The sequence below is a fragment of the Gracilinanus agilis genome, chromosome 1 (genome assembly GCF_016433145.1).
Source record: "Gracilinanus agilis isolate LMUSP501 chromosome 1, AgileGrace, whole genome shotgun sequence".
In the NCBI taxonomy this organism is placed as follows: Eukaryota; Metazoa; Chordata; class Mammalia; order Didelphimorphia; family Didelphidae; genus Gracilinanus; species Gracilinanus agilis.
The window spans coordinates 98,350,747-98,369,369 of NC_058130.1; the positions used below are offsets into that span (position 1 = coordinate 98,350,747).

Below are 18,623 nucleotides of genomic sequence, written 5' to 3' on the forward strand. Positions count from 1 at the left end.
CCTGTCCTTAACTGCCCCCTGGCAACTGGAGCTTCCATCCCTCCCAAAGCAGGCTCTGCTCTGAAGGACCCAAGCGCGGGGCTCTTCGGTTCCCGCGGCGGCCGCGGGCTCTCCCGGCTGGCTGCGTCTTGCTGCCAGCCTCCCTCTCGGCGCCTCTCCCGGCCGTGCGCGTGCGCGGGGGAGGCGGGGAGGCGGCGCGGGCTCCTGCGCAGGGGTGGATGGGACGGAGATGGCGGTCGCCCGGCGGCTCATGGTTCTAGTGACCGGGGTGTCCCAGCGGCTGCCGCCGCTGCCGCCCCCCCCACCCCGGCGTCAGGGACAGTCGCGCGGCCTCTCGTCAGGCTGCCCCCGCGCCTGCTCCGACAGCGCCAAGGAACTCGACGAGATCGAGGCGGCGGCGGCCGAACAGCAGCCGCCCCCGGCCCCCAGCGGGCCCCGGCCCGGGGCCGGGAACGGGAGCATGGTGAACGGTGAGGAGGAATAGCGGGGCGTGGGGCCGAGGGCCCAGAGCGCCGAGAGCGCCGAGCCCGCTGGGTGGAGTGGGGGAGGGGGCGGGCAGCGACCGGTGAGGAGAGGCGGGAGGAGGCTGGCGGCCTAACGGCGAATGGGCCCACCCCCGGCAGGGCTGGAGCAGGGCGGCCTGAGGAGGGGGTGAGGTCGAGGGCAGGCGAGGAGCTTCTAGGAAAGGAACCAGGACGAGAAGAGAGAAGGGCCCCGCGAACCATCCCACTAGCCCTTAATGAGCGCCTACTGTGTGCCAGGCCAGGTTAGCTTACTAGTTCACAGACGGGAGGAACACGAGGGCGGGGGGAGGGGACGGGTATTGGAACTGTGAGGGGGGTAAGGAAGGGGCGACCTAACGACAGGCCAGGCCTCCCGGGGAGCCCGAGACAGAGGGAGAGAGCAGTAGCTTGGCCTGGGAATTCATAATAAAAGGGTGAAGAAGAGCCAGGGGTTTTGCAGATTGTTAATGACCATTAATATAAAAGAATGTCACCCTGGTGCTTTTTGCCAGAGACTTTACTAAGAAATCAGTTGTAAAAGATTTCATTTTTAAATCCCTATTAACACTTGAGGTGTGACATTCAGGCTGTCTGGCACTTAAGTATTAATTAGATGCCCAAATTGATGGTGGATCTAGAGCTACTAAAAGCAGGGAACCTGGCTGGATGGTGGGAGCTCAATTGAGGCATGAAGAGTTCTGCAGAGCCTTCTTTTATTGGGATAGCTAAGGATAAGGAGTTATTAGCAATAAAGAAGATTAGAAACTGGATGATAGATGGGCAACATAAGCTACCACCTAAGCTACTCATAGGTGCATTGACATAAAACTAATGTTCTTCATACTCTTGGTTTGAAGGTTTGTTATATTAGGTAAGTTATAAGCCCTAGTCATCTCCACTGAAGTTATAGATGACATAGTCCATCTTGGCTCTATCATTTCTCTCTATATAGTATGCTAGTTAAATACTTGGGCCAGTGTGAGAATTTTTGGACAGTATCTGAGTTGCCCTTGGGATCTCTATCATAAAGTTCCTGAGAACAGCCATGATGACTCATTCTTAGGACTTTAGATAGTTTACCTGATTGAGGAGGTTTGGTGGGGTGGAGAACAGTGAGGATAGAATCCCTGTCATCAAGACATTCTGTCCAACCAAGTTCAGTAATTTCCCAAGGCTAATGCTGCCTATGAACTCTGGTATATGTCTTTTCAGGACCTGAGCAAGGGAAAAAAGGCCTCTTACTCTGCTGCCAGCTGTATATACAGTGAAGTATTTGTGGGCCTCTGTGCTATTACAGCTAGAGGGTAGAAACCTTGAATTCTGTATTTCCATTAGTACCTAGCAAAGTGAACACAATAGATGTTCAACAGATACTTTTGAATAAATTAACTGCCCTCTCACCAGGCTTTTCTTGAGAGCTGGTTTATAGTTAAATTTACATGTCTCAGAAACATTGGTCTTAAAAACCAAGGAGACTTACCTGTCAGCTCACTTCTTCGTTCATGCCATCTTCCATCTTAGTGGTACCTGGCCAAAATGGCATCATAGGAGTTTCATGAGACTACCTTCTGTTTATTACATGCTAGTTGTCAGCCAAGAACTTCTAGTTTAATCAGACTCTACATCTGACTTACATTGACTCTCCATAAACACCTCCCTCATGACTTTGCTCTGAAACTAATCTTAAGGATGAATATCAAAGGCATAAGGTTACTTTTCTGGTGCTGGAGATATCATGCCAATTCCTCCCTCAATAGGGCCCACATTGCCCGTCTGTCGACAGTAAAGTTATCTAGCCTGCCTCTTGAGTGTCTGTTTCCAGGAAAGTATTTCTTATTTAGATGGGATATACAGCATAGAGTAGTGAAAAAAGAAATGGACTAGAAGTACAGAGTCCTCTCTTTTCTGCCATTAATTTGCCTTATTACCTTGGGCAAGTCATTTAATCTCAGGACCTCTGTTTTCTTATCTGTGAGAGTTGAATTAGATGATGTTTAAAAGGTCCCTTCTAGCTTTCAGTTTGGATATTAGGTTTCAGAGCTAAAACCTAGCATTCATAAAATGGCACCATGGTGCAGTGGAAAGAGTACTGGCTTTAGAATTAAAAGACCTGGATTCAAATCCTGCCTTCATGACCCTGGACAAGTCAGTTCACTTCTCTGAGTCTTTTGGGATTAGACTAGATGACTTTTGAGGTGTCTCTTGGCTCTAAATCTATGATCCTCTGAATTTAGCATTATATTGCTTTGTTGTGTGACCTTGAGCAAATCCCTCTCTTCTCTCTGAATTGGTTTCCATTATTGCAAAAAGGTTCAATCTGGGGTCCTATAATCTGTGCTTAGAGAACCTCAGATAAAGGTCCTGTGCATTGCCCTTGTCTCCTCTTTTTTTTTCCCCCCCCTGAGTGCCTTTTCTTCCCCTCTCACAGTGTATTTTGACTATTATCAAGAAGCTTCATAACCTCAGTTTTCATCATAAGTCTAAGAGGGAACCCTGGCCCACCACCCTCTATAGAGTTTAGGTTTAGAGTATTTCTTATTTTAGGAAATATTGATTGCATGTGAAACAGGAATAAGGTTACCCTTTCTTAGGAACCTAGTCCTATGGAGTGTGGGGAAGAGTGGAGGGTTGGTCTCCCCTTTAAGCCAAGAACTAGTCCTCTTTTTTTTTTTTTTTTTTTTTTTAAAGTATCCTAGGCATCCATGATTCTTTAATTCAATCTGGGGTTCTAATCCCAACATCCTTTGTATCTGCCCTGGCCCTAGGGTCTAGCAAAAGACTACTCTGCACACAATAAGCAATGGGAGTTGCTAAAAACAAGTGTAATGTTTTCTGTTTTGTGTCTTCTTAGCTTCTAGGGATTTGTTGAAAGAATTCCCACAGCCCAAAAACCTTCTCAACAGTGTGATCGGAAGAGCCCTTGGCATCTCTCATGCAAAAGACAAACTGGTCTATGTCCACACAAATGGGCCAAAGAAAAAGGTAACTGCTCTCAGAGAATAGCAGCAAACTAATCTGTAGGTTGAGAGTTGAGATTGTATAGGGAAGTACTGATTGTTGAATGAAAAAAATGAATGAACAAGGTAGACCAAAAATTGGTGGAAACCTGGAAAGTTTTGAATGTTCCAAGACCTGTTTTAATTTATCCTGCAGTGTTTGGACATAAATGTCTTCATTGAAGCAGACTACATTGGAATAAGTGAGAAAAAGAAGAAGAGAAATACTGGGAAGACTTAGAACTTTGTGTTAGATTAGATCAGATAATTTCTTGAGATTCCTCTGGTCATGCTTTCTGATCTATCTAAATGTTTGCCTGTTTTTTTTTTTCAAATAACCTCCCTCAGATAACAACAACAAAAAACATGTAGGTCCTGAACTAATTTAATAATATTACATTTGTGCAATGTTTTATCTTTGTCTAAGCACTTTGATCTACATTGTCTTATTTATGGGAGATGCTTAAGCTAAGTTTTTCACATTTCATAGTTAAGAGAAACTGTGGCCAAAGAAATGGTTATGTTGGTGCCAATTCATGGATGTCTTAATACCATTTAGAAAAGGGACCATATCTTGGTTTTTAAAGGGGAGGCTAGTGTTAACAGTTTGTACAGTCCATTTTCATGCATCAGTGTCATATTACTCAATTAAGTTCAGTTCCCAGAAGTGGTGATTTCTGCATTTTGTGAGGTACCTCTGAAATTCCAACCTATATGTGTGGGTTGACTGATAATTCTCACAGACCTTAAAAGTGATCAAGAGTGGGAGAAAACAACAGAAAAAGCCAGTGTCCTAAGCCTTTTTGCTCTCTTCACAGAAAGTCACACTGCACATAAAGTGGCCAAAGAGCGTCGAGGTGGAAGGCTATGGGAGTAAGAAGATTGATGCTGAGAGGCAGGCTGCAGCTGCTGCATGCCAGCTCTTTAAGGTGATGGTCTCTCTCTCCCATATTTTCAGGAATCTTCTTTCAGGGTTGGATCTCACTTATTTTTCCTGTTCAGCATCTTCTCCAACCTATTGGTACTTTTCCTATTACAGATCTAACTCTTCTGGGAACTCGTGGTTTTTAAGGCATCTTTATGGCATTCAGTAAATGTCTATATTGATTAAAATGAAAAATTGAGTTTTAATCATCTAGTATTTTCAGGGAAATCTTGTTCCATGAGTTGAAATGAAGCAGAGCTGCAGGTGGAGAGTAGATTGAGTGATTCCACACCTCTCATTTAGAACAATATGGAAATTGAGGCCCAGTAAGGTTAAGTGACATCCCCAACATCACACAAGTAGTAAGCCCCAGATCCAGGTTCTTTTGATCCAGAGTTTGCATTTTTTTCACTATACCTTGGAGATATAGCCTATTGCTGAGCTGAGGATGACCAGGTTAGGGTACAGTGCAGTGTGGGAAGGGGCCAGATTCCTTTTCTTTGGGGAACATGAATCCTCTAAAAGATAACTTTACCCAAAATGACTTAAATATGAAGAGGGAAATCATAAGTGAATTGGGTAAGCTTTAAATAGTATAACTGTCAGATATGGGAAAGGAAGGAATTTAAGACCAAGCAAGAGATAGATCACATTACAAGATGTAAAATGAATAATCTTTATTATATTAAAAGGTTTTCGTACAAACAAAACCAATGCAACCAAAATTAGAAGGGAAGCAACAAACTGGGGGGGAGGGGGTAATAACAAAATTCTCTGACAAAGGTCTAAATTTTGCAACTATATAAGAAACTAAGTCATATTTGCAAGAAATCAAGCCATTCCCCAATTGACAAATTGACAAATGATCAAGGACTATGAATAGACAATTTTCAGATGAAGAATCAAAACTATCAATAATCACATGAAAAAGTATTCTAAATCCCTCCTGATTCGAGAAATACAAATCAAAACAACTCTAAGGTACCACCTCACCTAGAGATTGGCCAATATGACAGTAAAGGAAAGTAAATATTGGAAGGAATGTGGCAAAATTGGGACACTCGTGCATTGCTGGTGGAGTTGTAAATTGAATCAGCCATTCTGGAAGGCAATTTGGAATTATGCCCAAAGGGCTTTAAAAGATTACATGTCCCTTGATCCAGCCATACCACTTCAGGATTTTTGTAACCCAAAGAGATGTTTTTAAATGTACAAAAATATTTTTAGCTGCACTTTTTGTGATGGCAAAAAATGGAAAACAAAGGAGTGTCCCTTGATTGGGGAATGGCTGAATAAATTGTGGTATATGAAGGTGATATAATGTACTGTAAGGAATGATGAACTGCTTGCTTTCTATAAGAACTGGAAAGACCTCTATGAACTGATGTGGAGTGAAATGAGCAGAACCAGGACAACAGTGTACATGGAAAGTGAAACATTGTGGAATGATCAGATGTAATAGACTCTACTACTAATAGCAATGCAATGATCAAGAACAATCCTGTGGAACTTATGAAAAAGAATGCTATCCACATCTAGAGAAAGAACTATGGGAGTAGAAAAGCAAAAGAAAAACATGATTTATCTCTCAGTTGTATGAGTATATAATTTGGGGTTGTAGTTTTTAAAAGATTATTACTCTTATGAATATTATAGAAATGGGTTTTGAGTAATAAGACATGTATAAACCAGTGGAATTGCTTGTCAGCTCCAGGCGTGGGGAGGGAAGAGGAAAGGGAGAGAGCATGAATTATGTAACCATGGAAAAATATCCTAAAATTTTTAAAAAAAGATAATTTTATCCAGTTGCTTTCCTCCTTATAGGGCTGGGGCCTTCTGGGACCCCGGAATGAACTCTTTGATGCAGCTAAATACCGAGTGCTGGCTGACAGATTTGGTTCCCCAGCTGACAGTTGGTGGCGACCAGAGCCTACTATGCCACCCAACTCCTGGAGACAGCTGAACCCTGAGAGCATCCGGCCAATGGGGCCGAGTAATCTATCCCGCTCAATGGGCCGAGAGGAAGAGGATGAGGAAGAAGAAGAGCTAGAGGAAGGGACAATTGATGTTACTGACTTCTTGTCTATGGCCCAACAGGAGTCTCATACTCCACTCAGGGACACAAGGTATAGTCCTAATGGGGAAGTGCCTGAAGAACTATTCATGAGTACTTGAGGAAAGGATGGGAGTGTCTAAGCCCATGGTGGTGAACTTATGGCACATGTGTTGGGGGGGGGGTGACTCGGAGCCCTCTTTGTGGGCATGTGTGCTGCACCCCAGCACAGAACAGAGTTCATTACTAGAAAACTAGAGGGTCTCAGTGCTGGGCTACTTCCCTCCCCCTCTCCACAGGCACCTGAGGACATTTCTTACATCACCTGCCCCCTTTAAAAGGTTTGCCATTACTGGTCTAAAGCAAAATGTTTTTCACAGATGTGTTTGGTTTTTACTCATTCCCTGCTTCCAGGGGATTTCCTATTAACTTGATAGGAGCTCTGCCCCTTGTGGCTTTGAGTGAATCCTAGTTGCCTCCATATCATCTAATTTGTACCTTAATTGTTAGTGCTACTTTTTGCCTTTGGAGAAACGGCTGACTGGATCTTAAACAATGTGACTGGGTTTTTGCTAAATAGCAGTGGGGACTCCCTCTTGGAAAAGCAGAAGTGATAATGGTCTACCCTAGAACCCTTGGGATCCAGAGGTATCCCTGCTGTAAGTCTCTGTCCTCTTACTAGACTTTGGCAGTCATTGTATGAGGCACAAAGGAGAAAATCCATGCAGTAGCAAAGTGCTCCTTCCCTAAAATACTTTTAAACAGTGTTTTAGAATCCTTGTCTTTCTTGGGGGGGGGAGGGGGGAGGATTCCTTATTTCCCGTGGGAAAAGCTGAAGCAGCACTCTTGATATTTTGTACATAGACATAGGCAGCATTCACAGAAAGAAACATCTGTTTGAAGTTCGGAATTCAGGCAGTGCTGGCCCCAATCTCATTTCTGGTCCTCACAGTGCCTCCCATCCCCAAATCATTCCATTATCCTAGTGCCCTAGATTATAGCACAAGGGGTGGAGCCTGTCCTTCACCTAGATTCTTGGGTATCCCAGAGGGGGCTCCTTTGAGATGACAGATGACGACAGTGCTGTCCGAGCACTTACTCAGTTCCCGCTTCCCAAGAACCTTCTGGCCAAGGTGATCCAGATTGCAACCTCGTCCTCCACCGCCAAGGTAAGTAGAGATCACCTACATACCAGGGGGAGGAATTCATTAAGCGGCTTGAAGAATTCTTGGAATGGGAATGATACTTTGATGTTAGTATGTGAAAAGATTTGTGTGGAGAGACTGTCTGGTTTCCACTAACTACGTGGATGAGGTAGAGATTTCATTCAATACTTAAAAAACACTAATAATGTACAGTGTTGTGCTCCGCACTTGGGGGAAATAAAAAGATAATAAACACACAGGCCTTATTTCCTCATGGAATTTTCAGATTAGTAGTAAGATATGAAAAATAACTTGCAGTCACAAGAAGTACAAGTTCTATGAGTTTTGAGGAAAGATCATTGATTCCTGAAGGAAGAAATTCAAACTAGGTCTTGAACAATTGGGTTTCAGAAGATAGGAAGGAGGGGGGTGATAATCTTGCAAGATGTGTGGAGTGTCATGAGAAGAGGCGGGAGAGTGGAAAATCCTAGAATATGTTTTTGGACAGTGAGAAACCCAGTTTGTCTGCAAGGGGAAATAGTGTGAGATAAAACTGGGAAGACTGGATAGAATCAGATTATGGATAGGACTGGATGCCAAACTGAGAAGGTCAGATATTTATCACTGGGCATTAGGAAGACTTGTAAGGGAGTGATATAAACTGGACTGTATATAAAATATATAGCAGCTGTGTCTATCCTAGGAAGATTGCCAGTGAGGATTCTAAAATCTATTCTCTACATTAGGCTTGCCTCCTATTTCAGGCTCACAATATCCCAGCAAGAGGACTAGGGACAGAAAAGGCAGGTCTTGCTATCCAACTTTCAGGCTGCCAGTATGTTTAGGTGGTTCTGATATGGAGTTTTAAGATAGATTTTATAGAGAAGTACAAATATGGGAGTTTCATGAAAGTGAAAAATAGGAGGGGAAAATGGCTTAGAAAAGAGGGAGGAGATAAGTTAGGGAGGAATCCAGGTATGTTTGAAGGTCTCTAGGGACCTTTCTAGTTTTAAGATTTAGAGAATGAAGAGACTTAAGCAGGATAAGTGTTAATAAGGTCTGGGACTGGAGAGGATAGTATCCAGGAGTTTGGAACACTGTCTACCCAAGGGCTTCTCTCCTGAGTCTGCTGTGGATCCTCTTAGTCTAACCTGACATGGCTCAGGAATGGCAGTAATTCCTTGCCTTATGCCCAAGGAAAAAGCTTCAGAATCTTTTGCCATGAAGGAGGAAGAGCATGCATTTCCATTGCCTGGTACCTTCCCATCCCTATGCTGTGCCTGGGGGACAATTGTGATTTTTTGTTGCTATTTCTATTACCTTTATCCTGCCATGGAAAGTGAAGTCCTCACAAGCTTATGTTAGGTCTGCCTTTGGTTGATATTTCTACTCCCCTTCTACTAAAAGATATAACCTGATTTTTCAGAATCACCAATTGCCTTGCAGCTTTCTGTTGGTACCAACATTACAGCTCTAAAGCAACTGTTATATTTTTTTTACCATTATTGATATGTGGGCATCTTTTGGAAGAAGGGGGTTACTCTAGCCCTGGCTATAGCATCATAGTCCCTGAAGTACCACCTTATCTGTTGATGTGGATCTCTTCTTAAGCTGTTTCTTAATAAGCCATTTTCCTTATATCCTTTCAGAACCTCATGCAATTCCACACTGTGGGTACCAAGACAAAGCTCTCTACTCTAACCCTGCTCTGGCCCTGTCCCATGACTTTTGTTGCCAAGGGGCGTCGCAAAGCAGAGGCAGAAAATAAAGCAGCGGCCCTGGCCTGCAAGAAGTTGAAGGTGAGCCCAGCCAAATTAGATTGAGACTCAAAGGATGGGATGGCATTCAGAGGCCTCCAGCCTAGGGATGTTTCTGGAAATGGTGATCCCTGATAGCCACCAAGGCTTAGTCCACTTGTTGCTGTTACTAATTAATTATACCCATCCCTGATTTCTAAGGGAAGCATTTTTTAATGTAGAGACTTCCAATATTGCTCTATGTTAAGACCCATCCAGACATTCCCTATTTCTTTCCTTCTGTTCTCGTTGAATAGGGCTTAATTGTGTTGACTGTGTGCCTTGTCCAGGTGCTATGAGAGAGACATAGAAGCATAAGCACACCATTTTTGCTTTCAGGGAGCATATGGTTGTTTAGTTGTACAGATAAAATATAAACATATGGGTCAAAAGCAACTCAAGAGTGTAATGGCCAAATTCTAAGTGGTGTGGCACAGACTAGGTCATTGAGCTGCAATGATTGGAGCACCTTCATGAAACTATAGGGTTTAACTTGAATGGGAAAGAAGGAGGAATAGGATTTGAGAGGAGGTGGGGAGGTGCCGCCCAGAGACTCTTAGTATGCTTTGGAATTGTTACACATAAGCAGTGGGAAATGAACTTGGATAGGTAAAGAGAAGAAGCTCCAAGTGGAGGGATTTGAATGTCCAATTAACATAAAGTGGTTTTGTTAAAAATGCCCATTTATTTTAAGCTAGAGGGAACCAAGTATGCCTTATAGTCTTATTCCTTTCCCCACCTTTCACCTCCCATTTCACTAATGAGTAAACTGAGGTGAGATTTTTGCCTCATCTAATGTGGAAAACTGCCTTATTAGAGAAGGCAGTGCTCTTATGTCTGTTCTAGAGTCCGTGAGCCAGCTCAGGAGGCAGTGTGGTACAATGGAAAGAGCCCTGGATTTGAGTTTGAATTCTGGCTCTACTCCTTGCTTCCTCTCTAGCCTTAGGCAAGCCACTCCAACCTCTGAACTTCAATACTCATCTGTAAAATGGAGGAAATGGCCAAGAAGACTTTTAAGATTCTTTTCTGCTCTATGACATATGAGAAAAAAGTTCCTGTTCCCCACCTCCTTTCCTCTCCATTGTAGGAATCTTTTTCTTTGGAATGTGATTTCTATGTGCCTGGGCCATCCTTCTGAAGGGGCCTGACTTACGTTCTCTTCATAGAGCCTGGGCCTAGTGGATAGGAACAATGAACCACTGACTCATGCCATGTACAACCTGGCCTCTTTGCGAGAACTAGGCGAGACACAGCGTCGGCCCTGCACCATCCAAGTGCCAGAGCCCATTCTACGAAAGATGGAGAACTATCTGAACCATGTAAGTAAGGCAAAGAGTTGGGGTGGGCACAAACAGGGACCTAAGTAGGAGCCAAAGTCCCAACAGTACCTCCTGTTCAGGTCAGCATGTTTGGCTTAGGAATGATTTCATCCCTAGGTCAGTTGCATGACTCCATCTGGTACTGTCCTAGGCATCTGTGATGTTTTGTTTCATCTTTTCCTTTACCTATACCAGACTTCAAAACCTGGTGATATCCTATGTCTACATGGTATTAACTCCTTCCCTTTCCCTTCCCCATCTCAGAATTCAACCCTGTCCCAAGCTCAGCCCTTTGCTTTCTCTTCACTCACATCAGAATTCAATCCCCTATCCCAAAACTTGGCCCTTTGAATTCCAGCTAACTGGAATTGAGTGGATCCTTCTTAAGGTTCCTGCAGGCTTAGAAAGGCTGGGTGAGCCCTGCAGTCGGCTCAGCCAACTGGGGATTCCAGGGCCCCCGGGGCATTCTGGGCCTTCCTCTTCTTGAGGCTATAGAGATGGAATAAGGGAACATCCCTCACTGTGTTGCTGGCCCTCTCCAGTACCCCGTGGAAAATCCTTGGATCTCCCCGGAGCCTAGGCTGCAGAATGAGGATCCCTTGCACTTGAGCAAGGACACGGGGCCCCTGAGTGACCCTATCACAGGGAAGCCTTACATTCCTCTGTCGGAGGGAGAGGAGCTGCGGCTAAGCCAGGGGCTGTTGGAGTTGTGGCGGCGGCGTGGGCCTTCCTGGCAGGAGACTCATCAGCTTCCTGTGGACCCACACCGGGATACCATCTTGTCAGCAATAGAGCAGCACCCTGTGGTTGTGATCTCAGGGGACACAGGCTGTGGCAAGACAACACGGATACCACAGTTGCTGCTGGAACGTTATGTGACGGAGGGCCGCGGGGCCCGGTGTAATGTGATCATCACCCAGCCCCGCCGCATTTCAGCTGTATCTGTGGCCCAGCGTGTTAGCCATGAACTGGGACCCTCCCTGCGACGAAATGTAGGATTCCAGGTACGACTGGAGAGTAAGCCACCGGCCCGGGGAGGAGCCCTGCTCTTCTGCACTGTGGGCATCCTTCTGCGGAAGTTGCAGAGCAACCCCAGCCTTGAGGGCGTGAGCCATGTCATTGTAGATGAAGTACATGAACGAGATGTCAATACAGACTTTCTGCTGATCCTGCTGAAGGGGCTGCAGCGGTTGAACCCAGCTCTGCGGCTAGTGCTAATGAGTGCCACAGGTGACAATGAGCGCTTTGCTCGATACTTTGGTGGCTGCCCAGTCATCAAGGTGCCTGGCTTCATGTACCCAGTGAAGGAGCACTACCTAGAAGACATCTTGGCCAAATTGGGCAAGCACCAGCACCGGCACCGGCATCATGAGGTAAGGAGGATGGGTGGCAGCAGCCACAGCTTCACTTCTACCTTTGTTGCATCTCTTGCCTCCCAGCTACCTTACAGAGTTGGCTCTGGTTTTTCCCTCTGCTTATAATGATGATGCTTGTTCTCTTCCTGCCATTCCCTAGTCTACCCATTCTTGGGCACCCATGAACCCTTGGCGTGACCCTGGGGTTCCCCTATCAGCTGGTCAGCCCAGCTGGATTGGGCTGGAGTGCCGTATGATCTTGGAGAGGGTCCTGGGGTACTGTTCACTTCAGATGCCTCAACCTAGGCCACTGTTTCCAACTCTTCTTGTTCCCCTTTACCCCTGGCCATAGTCTGAGGATGAGTGCGCCCTGGATTTGGACCTCATGACTGATCTGGTTTTGCATATTGATGCCCGGGGAGACCCAGGTAAGTGCCTTTTTGGCTTAGAATGCCTAGAGCGGGTTTTTCTCACCCAGATTCAGGCTGCTTGGGCAGGGGCCTTGGGCGTCCATGGAGGAGCACCATTATATGAATAGAAGTGGAAAGAATGGGGGTAGAGTGACTACTGAGGACTGTCCCATTCAGCTTTAATCCTACCCCAAAACCCAGATTTCTTGACCAGAAGCAAAATAGGAGGGAATTCTGAAGGAAAATGCCACCACCTCCATCCTCCCACCCCTGCCTCCCTTCCCCTTCAGGGTTGACCCCCAAGTGATCAGGTTTGCTGGGGCTGGTTTTCAGGTGGGATTCTGTGTTTCCTGCCTGGCTGGCAGGAGATCAAAGGAGTACAGCAGCGCCTGCAGGAGGCCTTGGGCTCCTATGAAAGCAAGTACCTGATCTTGCCAGGTGAGCTGGACTTTGGGGGCAGGGAAGAGGAAGGGGGATGGCCTTTTGGTTTGGGGGGAGGCCTGGAAAGCAGCTCCATCTTGAGGTAAAAGTGGGTAATGGCTTACCTATGTTTCCATTTCACAAAAAGTCAGTCACAAGCCCAGGCAAAGTGGACAAAAGCTGATTGTCAATTTGGAGAGGGACAAATCTAGGGTTCTGCCCTGTGGGAGAATTTTATGGCCTGGGGAATGCTCTACTCTTTGATATTCCTGTGGAAGTGGTGGGGGTAGGGATAGGGGTAGGGGGTGGGGAAGGTGACTGTGTGCGTGCGCGCTTGCGTGCTATTTCCCCCTACCCCCCCACAACTCAAACAGTGCACTCCAACATCCCCATGATGGACCAGAAGGCAATTTTCCAGCAGCCCCCAACAGGGGTGCGCAAGATTGTCTTGGCCACCAACATTGCTGAAACATCCATCACGGTCAACGACATAGTACATGTGGTGGACAGTGGCCTGCACAAGGAGGAGCGCTATGACCTTAAGACCAAGGTATTTCCTCCAGAGGCCCACTGCTCTTGCCATTTCCCAGTTCCACTGATTGCTTGTAGTATTAGCTGTGAGACTCTGAGTACACTCCCAGTAGGGTGTAATGGAGAGGCCTGGAATTTGAGCTGGAAGGCCTACCTTCTAGCCTGACTTCAACATTAAACCTGTTTGATAGAGAATAGATGAAATATTTCTGTAATGCTTCGTTTTACAAAATGCTTTCCTCAGGAGTATCCTGTTATGTAGAAGAGTGCTAATCTTTCTATGTTACCACGTTTTTATAGCTTACAAGTTTAGGCTTTAATTAGGAGGTTAAATGACTTGAGTGACCATATAGTGCATAAAGTATGAGGCATAATTTTTGGTTTCCTGAATCCCAGTCCAGCACTCTACATTTAAACTCCACTGCCTCTCTGGACCAATTCCTTAATCTGCTGAAAGGAGGTAACCCTCAGCCTGCCTAATTTATGGGGCTGTTGAAGATTATATGAGATAATGGGTGATTAAGCCCTTTGAAAAGCACAGAACTGTAAACAAATAAAGCTTTCTGTGGAACTATTCATACTGATCAGGAAAAGAGTGAGGATGGGTGATAGCTATGGGGAAGTAAACCAGATAACTGATTCTCTACCTTTCATTCTTCTGCTGGGAATTAGAGGTAAGGGGAACTACTTTGGTTTCCCCTAAACCAGAGTATCTATTGTCCTTCCTCTCCCAGACCTCTATTATATTGAGTCCTAAAGAGAAAATAGAGATTGTGACATTTTGAGATGAAATTCCAGTCTACTTGTGGACAGAGGCATAGCATTAGCCTAGTAATTTTTCCTTCAGTCCCAGAATCCAGCATGTTTTCTGGTGGGAAACTTCCTGGAAAGAAGCAGCCTTCTTTTCCTCACCACTTCTCCCTCATACTGTTCTTCTCATAGGTGTCCTGCCTAGAAACAGTGTGGGTGTCAAGGGCAAATGTGATCCAGCGCCGAGGACGGGCTGGGCGGTGCCAGTCAGGCTTTGCCTACCACCTGTTTCCTCGAAGCAGGCTGGAGAAAATGGCACCTTTTCAGGTGCCTGAAATTCTGCGCACCCCCCTAGAGAACTTGGTGTTGCAAGCGAAGATCCATATGCCTGAGAAGACGGTAGGGCTCTGAAGGGTAAGGGTGTGAAGGGAGCCAAGGAGGGCTTTGGATGCGTGTTCCTCCCTTGGTTGTGGGGGGCAGGACCCAGAGCCTCATCATGGGGATGGGCCTTCTATTGTAGGCCGTCGAATTCCTATCCAAAGCTGTGGATAGCCCTGACATCAAGGCTGTAGATGAGGCTGTGATCCTTCTGCAAGAGATTGGTCAGTGGAGGTGCAGCTCTGGGATGGGCTGACCCTGTGGGCTCCGGGAGGGTAGCCCTCAACTTCCCTGGGTGAGGGAGAAGTGTGGGCGTAGAGTGGGCTGGCATGCACAGGGTTGGGGTCCTCTACTTCTTGGGCAGAGGAAAGGGCCTGGGCCTCTTGGGGTCACTATGACAGAAAGAGTGTTGCAGGTGTGCTGGACCAGCGGGAATTCCTGACCACGCTGGGCCAGCGCCTCGCCCATATCTCCACGGACCCTCGGCTCGCCAAGGCCATCGTCCTGGCAGCCATCTTCCGCTGCCTACATCCTCTGCTAGTTGTTGTCTCCTGTCTCACCCGAGACCCCTTCAGCAGTAGCTTGCAGAACCGTGCTGAGGTGGACAAGGTCAGACTCTTCCCCTTCCATCGTCTCAGGCCTTTTTTAGTGTCTTCTCCTTCCATTCTTTGGGGTGGTTCCACAGCTCCTGCAAGATTAATTAGCAACAGGCACCTGATAGGTGCCACTGGATTGTTTATCCTCGTGTTTCTTCCCAGGTGAAGGCACTATTGAGCCACGATAGTGGAAGTGACCACCTGGCTTTTGTGCGGGCTGTGGCTGGTTGGGAGGAGGTGCTGCGCTGGCAGGATCGTAGTTCTCGTGAGAACTACCTGGAGGAGAACCTACTTTATGCTCCCAGCCTGCGTTTTATCCATGGTGAGCACTGGCCCCACTTTCTTCCCTTCCCCTATGCGGAGTTTTTCAGGGCAGGCCCCTTACCTGGCCCTGATGTTGAGTCCACAGTTCTTTATCATGGCACCATTAGCTGTTCTTAGCCTGCATTACATCTAGAGCTCCTCACCTTCCTCTTCTGTTCCACCCATATGTACACACCCAAGCAATATAAGGCTTCCTAAGTGATTGTGGGGCCCTCTCAGACTCTGCTCTTTCCTCTTGCATCCAATTTTCTTTTCTTAGGCCTCATCAAACAGTTCTCAGAGAACATTTATGAGGCCTTCCTGGTGGGGAAACCATCAGACTGCACCCTGCCCTCCGCCCAATGCAACCAATACAGTGAGGAGGAAGAACTGGTGAAAGGGGTGCTAATGGCTGGGCTTTACCCCAACCTCATCCAGGTATCTTGCGATTCACTTTGGTTGGGGAAAGGGGGAATGGGGAACAAGGCATGGCATGACTCTTGGATTCAGCGTATGTGAGAAAACCTTTTCAGAACCCTTAGCAGATTGAAATTACCTGCCCTACCAAAGGTTCTGACTCTCCTGTTTAGACACCCCTTTTTCTTTCATCCATCTCCTTTGTGCCCCCCAAAGGTGAGGCAGGGCAAGGTGACCCGGCAAGGGAAGTTCAAGCCCAATAGTGTCACCTACCGGACCAAAGCCGGCAATATCCTGCTGCACAAGTCAACCATTAACAGGTGAGCAGAGGAGTGAAGGCCACAGGTATTGAAGAAACAAAGAGAAGGAAAGTTCCAAGCAAAGGGATTAACCCTCCTGACAACCCTGTTTTTTTTCTCCCTCTAGGGAGGCCACTCGGCTGCGTAGCCGTTGGCTAACATATTTCATGGCTGTTAAGTCCAATGGCAGTGTCTTTGTGCGAGACTCCTCCCAGGTCCACCCCCTGGCTGTGCTGCTGCTGACCGATGGAGACGTCCATATCAGAGGTGAGTTCCTAGCTCCCTCAGGCCCATTACCCTTCCTTTGAGGAACAGGTGATCTCTTCTTGACTCTTACTTTGAAATTCTCTTCTAGTCCCCTCAGATATGGTTCTAGCCATCATGACTGATAAACCTTTTCTTCCTTCCCTCAACCCAGATGATGGGCGACGTGCCACCATCTCCCTGAGTGACAGTGATCTCCTACGGCTAGAGGGTGATTCACATACTGTTCGGCTGCTACGGGAGCTTCGCCGGGCCCTAGGCCGAATGGTAGAGCGGAGCCTCCGCTGTGAGTTGCCCGCCCTGCCGCCAGATGTGCAGCAGGAGCACAGCCAGTTGCTGGCCTTGCTCGTGGAGCTGCTGCGTGGGCCTTGCGGTAGCTTCGATGTTCGTAAAACCGCTGATGACTGAGCCCCTTCCCCATTCCCCGTCCCTGGGGCTATGTACAGAGCGCAAATGTTTATTTAAATAAAGTTCTATTTATCCCTTGTGAATGCACTGTGTACATTTTATAACTTTGGCACTTGCTTCTGTCCCACAACCTTTTTTTAGGGTGTAAAAAATTCTAACCTCAAGATCCATATGGCTTCTTTCCTATTGATTCTGAAGCAGTATTCTTCTCTAGACAATTGGGATCCTTCTCTTTACAATGCAATACTTTGCCTTATGCACCTCTCTTTGCCCTGATAAAGCCCTACCTGATCTAAAGAGTACTAAAGCTAGGAGCTGCACCAGGTCACATGAACCCTGGAACACAAGTCAGAAGATTTGCTGTGTGCTAACATGTGATGCAGGGCAAGTCAACTTAAAAACTGGTCTCCATCTACAAATGTTATGAAATTCAAGTAAAAACAGACTAATTTTAGAGTTGAAAAGGACCTCTGAAATAATACCCATTTTGAAAGTGCCTTTTTGGAATTAAAGTAGTAGGATTATTTTTATTTTCCGAGTCAGCATTGATGACTGTATCTTCTATGGACAGACATTTCTTGATTTTTTTTTTTTCTCAATCCAATCATCGTTAAATATTTTATACAGACACAGTTCCCCACCTTGAGGAACTTCTATTCTGCTCAGGGTGGTGATGTGTGTAACAAAGGGAAGCAAACCCCCCCCACACACACACACACACACATAGGTTATAAAAGAAGTTTTAAGGCCAAGCTGTTAAGATCAGGGAATCAAAAAGTAGGGAAACCTGGGTTGAACATCAAAGGAATAGGATTTCCTGAAGTTGGGTAAAAGCTAATAGTCCCAATTCTTTAGAAACATCAAATGTGAAAGAGTTGTAAAACAAAGCTAAAAAAAGCATATTGGATTTAGGATTTGGAAGACCTTGAGAGTCAATCTAAAGACTTTTATCCTTCAGACTTTGGCCTGTTTTGTTTAGAACATGAGCTATAAAAAAATTTAAAAATAACATTCTTAGCTTACCAGCTGTACAAAATGGGTTGACTGCTGCTATTATACAATAAAAAGTAACTTTTTGGTCAGGGAAGTTTTAACCTTTAGATCTGAATCCCCAAGGCAAAGGACAGAAAAGTTCTTTGCATTTGGAATAGAGATTTGGTTTTATATCCCACTTTTTGTATGAGAATGTAAGCAAATCATGCTGTTTTGTATCTTTGTAAAGTGTTGCATACGTGAAGGGTTTTCTTTCTTAATAGGAATGCCTGACTTAATACCATGACTGGTGGGGCACTTCCTCTGAATTTTGGGTTCATCTGAAAAATAGGAAAACAAGCTCTTTGTAAATTACAAATTACGACCAAAGGAAGACTTTCTTGTTTTGCCTCATGTAGAGCTGTCAAGAGATGATGGATCTAGCCCAACTCTTCTGTTTTATAAATGTGAAACTAAAGAGCTTGTCACTGCAGCATGACAGGATTTGAACATAGGTCTCTTGACTCCACATCCAGTGGTTTGTTTTTTTTGTGTGTGTGTGTTTTGTCCATCATGCTGCCTCCTAATTTTCTCAGCCTACTAGGTCCTCTGGTATTCACTTCCTTTAGAGCTGCTCTGTTCACCCTAGCATAAGTGGCCTTGGGTACCTCAGCTTTTAAAGAATGGAGGGAAGGGCTAAATGACTCCGTTAAGGAGGGTTTCTCTTGATTCCTGATGGATGACTCCAAATTCCTCGAGAACTGAGATGGGAAGAGTTGGGTT

The 18,623-nt window shown here is 45.8% G+C and overlaps 1 protein-coding gene across 1 annotated transcript; it reads left to right on the plus strand.

The window, feature by feature from the left end:
* Positions 1–229: 229 nt before the first annotated feature.
* On the plus strand, positions 230–16,951 carry DHX30 (DExH-box helicase 30). Its single transcript, XM_044682991.1, has 19 exons — positions 230–470; positions 3,355–3,485; positions 4,318–4,428; positions 6,249–6,550; positions 7,526–7,646; positions 9,272–9,421; positions 10,585–10,737; positions 11,280–12,110; positions 12,445–12,520; positions 12,836–12,940; positions 13,297–13,472; positions 14,396–14,602; positions 14,724–14,805; positions 14,997–15,190; positions 15,340–15,499; positions 15,761–15,918; positions 16,114–16,217; positions 16,324–16,463; positions 16,615–16,951. Exons 1-19 carry the CDS (start codon positions 230–232, stop codon positions 16,866–16,868), a joined length of 3,696 nt encoding a protein of 1,231 aa, XP_044538926.1. The 3' UTR covers positions 16,869–16,951.
* Positions 16,952–18,623: the final 1,672 nt, after the last annotated feature.

Excerpts from the sequence above, each read along its gene's own strand:
- DHX30 (XM_044682991.1), top strand. The coding sequence starts at position 230 with ATGGCGGTCGCCCGGCGGCTCATGGTTCTAGTGACCGGGGTGTCCCAG. Across the intron at positions 12,521-12,835 it reads TGATGCCCGGGGAGACCCAG|GTGGGATTCTGTGTTTCCTG; the intron begins GTAAGTGCCTTT and ends GCTGGTTTTCAG. Across the intron at positions 14,603-14,723 it reads TCCATATGCCTGAGAAGACG|GCCGTCGAATTCCTATCCAA; the intron begins GTAGGGCTCTGA and ends CTTCTATTGTAG.